Raw genomic sequence first — 4,941 nt, 5'->3', positions numbered from 1 at the left:
AAGAACATTCTAGAATAATCTAGAATGTTCTAAATATCTCGTAATAACTAAACATATAATTATTATGATTACATCTCGCATATGTTATTACAATGGTTAAAGTACAATATGTAAACCAAGAGGTTATGGGTTCGATTCCTGGTTCGCCAAGATGAATGTCATGATAAGCCAAGATGTATGTCTTCATGACATGCATGGGTCAGCAACACAAATGATTGCTCATTTAATTGGAAAACCTAGCCATGGAGTAACGAAATGTACCAATGTCCCCAAGGAAATGTTGATTGACCTTACAACTTTGTATGGTAATTGTGGAAGCCAAGCAATTGGCGAAGAAGAAGATATAGTAGCAGAGATCGACTCATTCAACATGCCTGAACAAGGTATAGACACAAGCCTACAATAGGTGTCTTGATTACTAATGTTTAAATAATTGTAAATTATTTATCTTGAATTTTTTTTCTTTTAGGTGTTTCTACCTCATGCTCATCTACCTTTGTTGATGAAAGTCAAAGCATTGCTCTTCTATTACGATTGCTCTTCTGGGGCAGCAGAAAGGAATTGGAATGCACATGCTCTCGCACATACAAAAAATAGAAACAGACTAAAGGTAGCACAACTTGAACGATTGGTATATGTGCGAGAGAACTTAAGGCTAGTTCGCAAGTTTGAGACTGTGAATGCATCTCCAATGCAGGTATTATTTTATTCACTTCTTATCATTTACATTCCTCAAATTTCGTTAAGCTTTTATAAACTTGTTTGCAGGTGAATCCAAATGAGATAGATGTCTCTAAGACTCCTGATATTCCATCTATTAGCCACGAGAATGATATGGATAGAGAAATCTATGAAACTTATTTTCAAGAAACAATGAGCATGAGAAGAAGGACAAGGAGCATGACAAGATCACATACGACAACATCAAGCGATGGAGTCCCTATTGATCGAATACGGAGGCAGAGGCCAAGAAGAGATGATGAGCGGTCTTCTTGTAATAGGAGAATAACAAGATCAAGTACATTTGCTTCTTTACCACCAAATGATCAAGATAATGTCAATGGAATAGAAGAAGCAATTCATACAAATTATGATGATCTTACTGATGAAGAACCTATGTTGATGTCATCAACTAACACTGAATCTGATGATGAAGATGGTGATTGTGATGAGGACGATATCTAATGACTAATATTTCTGATTTCTATACATTATTACTAAGCTCAATAGCCATATGTTACTTTTCTTTTATCTAAGCCCATTTTGATACATTGGAGTCTTGGACATAGTTCAAGTTATGTGTTCTTAGAAGTCAAATATCTGATGTTATGTGTTGTTAAGGTTTTTTTCTAAATTTTGTTCCTACAATGCATTCTATTTCTTTGACAAAATGCAATGTAAGTGTATCTCAAATATTTGATGTTATGTGTTTTGAAGGTTTTTTTCAAATCAAAAGATGTGGTCTTTTCTTCAATAGGTATGTTGCACTTCTTGTCAAAGTGTTGTTTTTGTCAAAAGTACGATTTTTTTTGTAGAATTTTAGCTTGTCATGACTCATCATGTGAATTCCCTCAATCATGTGAGGGATATACAGTTTTTGCTTCGTGGCCTTGGTTGTTGTTGTAAATGCCCAACAAGTTTGGGTTTTTTTTTACCTAACAAATATCTATTTGATTTGTTGATTTGTATGCTTTTGATTCTCATATTTGCTCGATTTGCCCTTTAGTACTTTTAAGATGCAACTACAGCCATGGAATGCTTCGTTACATTGCATATACACGGTTACAATATTACAATATTACAAATATTTTTTAAGAAAGTAAATAAATTTCAAATTCTAGAAATATTTTGTTGGGATTTCGGTCCCTCCGGATGGGATGTCCGGAGATGAATGACGGCAAGCCCGGTTGTGGTTACGGAGCCGGATGACGAAGACCCTGGCTACGGAGCCGGATGATGAATACCCCGGCTACGGAGCCGGATGCTGAAGACCCCGGTTACGGAGCCGGATGACGAATGACCCGGAGGGAGATCCGGATGCGGGGACATATTTGTGAATATGTTTGCCAAGAGCCCTTGAGGCTATATTTGTAAATAGCCCGAAAGTCATATGTGTATAAATATGACTTAGGGCAAACAGTTTATGTTGTTGCTCATTTTTCCTGTTTTCCACGAAGAGGGAGCGAAGTGAGAGCAGCCGAGAGAGAGTGAGAGAGAAGGAGGAAGGAAGAGGTCGACGCCTCTGTGTAATACCGCCGCCTGTGGCGAGGACAGCGAGCTCAAGGTCGTCGCCTTGCAGCTCGCCATTGTACATTCCCGCGCATAGTGATAGTTGGAGTCTTGCACTCCCGTGGTTTTTCCCATTTAGGGTTTTCCACGTAAAACATCCAGTGTACCCTTCTCTCTATTGTTTTTCGTGCATTCTTGTACTTCCCGTTTTCTGTGAATCGATCCTGTTCCTCGGTGGTGGCCGAGCACGGAAGTACGACAAAGTGGTATCAGAGCGACGGTAACACAGAAAATGGAAGGCGGCAGCAGCGGGCAGCCGGGGATGATGGTGCTGAATGCGCAGAACTACGCCGACTGGAAGATAAAGATGGAGGATCTGCTCATTGTTCGGGACCTGTATGAACCGATCGACAGGTCGGAAATACCCAAGGGGGTACTTGAGACGGAGTGGAGGCTTCTGAACCGGAAAGCCGTTGCAACCATTCGGCAATACGTCGACGTGAGCGTTCTACAACACGTGGCGAACGACACCAACGCATATGAGATGTGGAGGAAGCTGTCGGGCCTCTACGAGAGGAAGAATGCGTTGAACCGGACCTCCCTGATGAGAAAGATAGTGAACCTCAAGTACCGGGACGGCGAGAGTATGGTGGAACACGTAAGCACGTTCATGGGATTCGTGAACCAGCTTGCGGCGATCAAGTTCCCGTTGGAGGATGCAATGCAAGCCATCATCCTGATGTGTACATTGCCGGACAGCTGGGAGAACTTGGTGGTGACTCTCAGCAACTCATGCGCCGAAGATAACTTGTCCCTACAAACGGTAAAGACAAGTATTTTGAACGAAGAAGCGCGTCGGAGAGATAAAGAACCGGTCTCCGACTCGAAGGCGCTGCTTACCGAATCGGAACGGGGAAGACAATGGAACCGGAGTCCGCAAAGACGGGAGAAGTCGGGGACCCGGTCGCAGTCAAGAGGAAGGCCAACATGCTTCCACTGTGGGAAGCCGGGGCACTTCCGGAAGAATTGTCGGCATTACCGAAAGGACAACGGAGCCGACGACACCGATTCGAAGAAGTCACCGGAGAGAAACGGTGCATACCGGGGAGCCACGGACCGGAGAGGTCCGGATCGGCGAGGGCAGGACCGGAAAGGAACGACGGCACTCGCGGCAAGTGAAGAAGAGATAATGCTTATTACCGAAGAGAGGGAGCTGAACCTTGCCGGTGTAGAGATGACCTGGGTGGTCGATTCCGGAGCGTCGTTCCACCTGACCCCGGAGAAGAAATACTTCTCATCCTACACAGCCGGTGAGCACGGCTGTGTCCGGATGGGAAATGAAGGCACATGCCGGATTGCCGGCATAGGAGACGTGTGGCTGTTGACATCAACCGGATGCAAGATGCTGTTGAAGGATGTGCGACACGTTCCGGAGGTCCGATTGAACCTGATCTCGGCCGGGAGGCTAGATGATGAAGGCTACACGGGTAGCATCCGGAACGGTGTCATGAAGTTCAGCAAGGGGAGCCTGATAGTGGCTCGGGCCCGGAAGGTCAACACCCTGTACCTGATGAATTCCCGGCTATGTCCGGAGGAGCTGAACGTGGCAGCCGACACTGCCGGTGAGCTGTGGCACAAGAGACTGTGCCACATGAGCGAGAAGGGGATGAAGAGGCTTGCAGAAGACAACCTCATTCCAGTGAAGCATGTGCATCTGGAGAAGTGCACCGATTGCCTGGCCGGTAAGCAGAACCGAACCTCCTTCCACTCAAGGCCACCGACGAGACGTAGCGCACCATTGGAGTTGGTGCACACGGATGTGTGTCAGGTAGAAACGAAGTCACATGGCGGAGCCCAGTACTTCGTGACTTTCATTGATGATCACAGCCGGAAGCTGTGGACGGCGCCGTTGAAGACAAAGGACCAAGTGTTGTCCGTCTTCAAAGAACTCCACGCGAGAGTGGAAAGGGAATCCGGCAAGAAGCTGAAAGCGATACGAGCGGATAACGGAGGGGAATACCGGGGGCAGTTCCAGGAGTACTGTCGCTCGAAGGGAATCCGGCTCGAGTTTACTGTGCCGAAGACGCCGGAACTAAACGGGCTGGCCGAGAGGATGAACCGGACCATAATGGAGAGGGTCCGGAGTATGCTGGCGCATGCGAAATTACCCAAGGGGTTTTGGGCTGAGGCAATGTCGACGGCGACATACGTGATAAACAGATCACCCTCAGTACCTTTGGACGGAGACACGCCGCAGAAAGTGTGGACCGGTAAGGAAGTGTCCTACCGGCATCTGAAGGTGTTCGGGTGTCTCGCATACGTGCATGTGGCAAAGGACCGGAGAGGAAAGCTAGATCCAAAGACCCGGCCATGCATATTCCTCGGTTACGGCGACGACGAGTTCGGCTACCGAGTATGGGACCCGGTCGACAAGAAGATATTCAGGAGTCGAGACATCATCTTCACGGAGGACAAGACACTCGCCGACTGGGAGTCGGAGAAGAAGATGAAGAGCTCCAAGTCGACCGGTGAGGATCAACTCTACGAGGAGCAGTCCCGACCGGCAAGGGACCGGTTAACACTCGAGGATCCGGCCGAAGACAGTGAAGAAACAGAACCGGCCGAAGAAGATGAGAATGATACCGGAACCGGCCCCGATCCCGAAATGGATTCGGATGAAGAAGAATCGGAAGAACCGGTTACCGAAGCTCC

The 4,941-nt window shown here is 47.0% G+C and overlaps 1 protein-coding gene across 1 annotated transcript; it reads left to right on the top strand.

The window, feature by feature from the left end:
• The first annotated feature begins 538 nt into the window (after positions 1-538).
• LOC147866256 (uncharacterized) lies at positions 539-1,185 on the top strand. Its single transcript, XM_087316729.1, has 2 exons — positions 539-697; positions 769-1,185. The coding sequence occupies exons 1-2, from the start codon at positions 692-694 to the stop codon at positions 1,183-1,185; spliced, it is 423 nt and encodes a 140-aa protein (XP_087172855.1). The 5' UTR covers positions 539-691.
• Positions 1,186-4,941: the final 3,756 nt, after the last annotated feature.

Source organism: Azolla caroliniana, unplaced genomic scaffold, assembly GCF_043228905.1.
Source record: "Azolla caroliniana isolate FFs.n. ecotype wild unplaced genomic scaffold, voAzoCaro1.0.p SCAF_3, whole genome shotgun sequence".
NCBI lineage: Eukaryota > Viridiplantae > Streptophyta > Polypodiopsida > Salviniales > Salviniaceae > Azolla > Azolla caroliniana.
The sequence above is the reverse complement of the archived record's forward strand: the minus strand, read 5'-3'. Positions and strand labels throughout refer to the sequence as shown.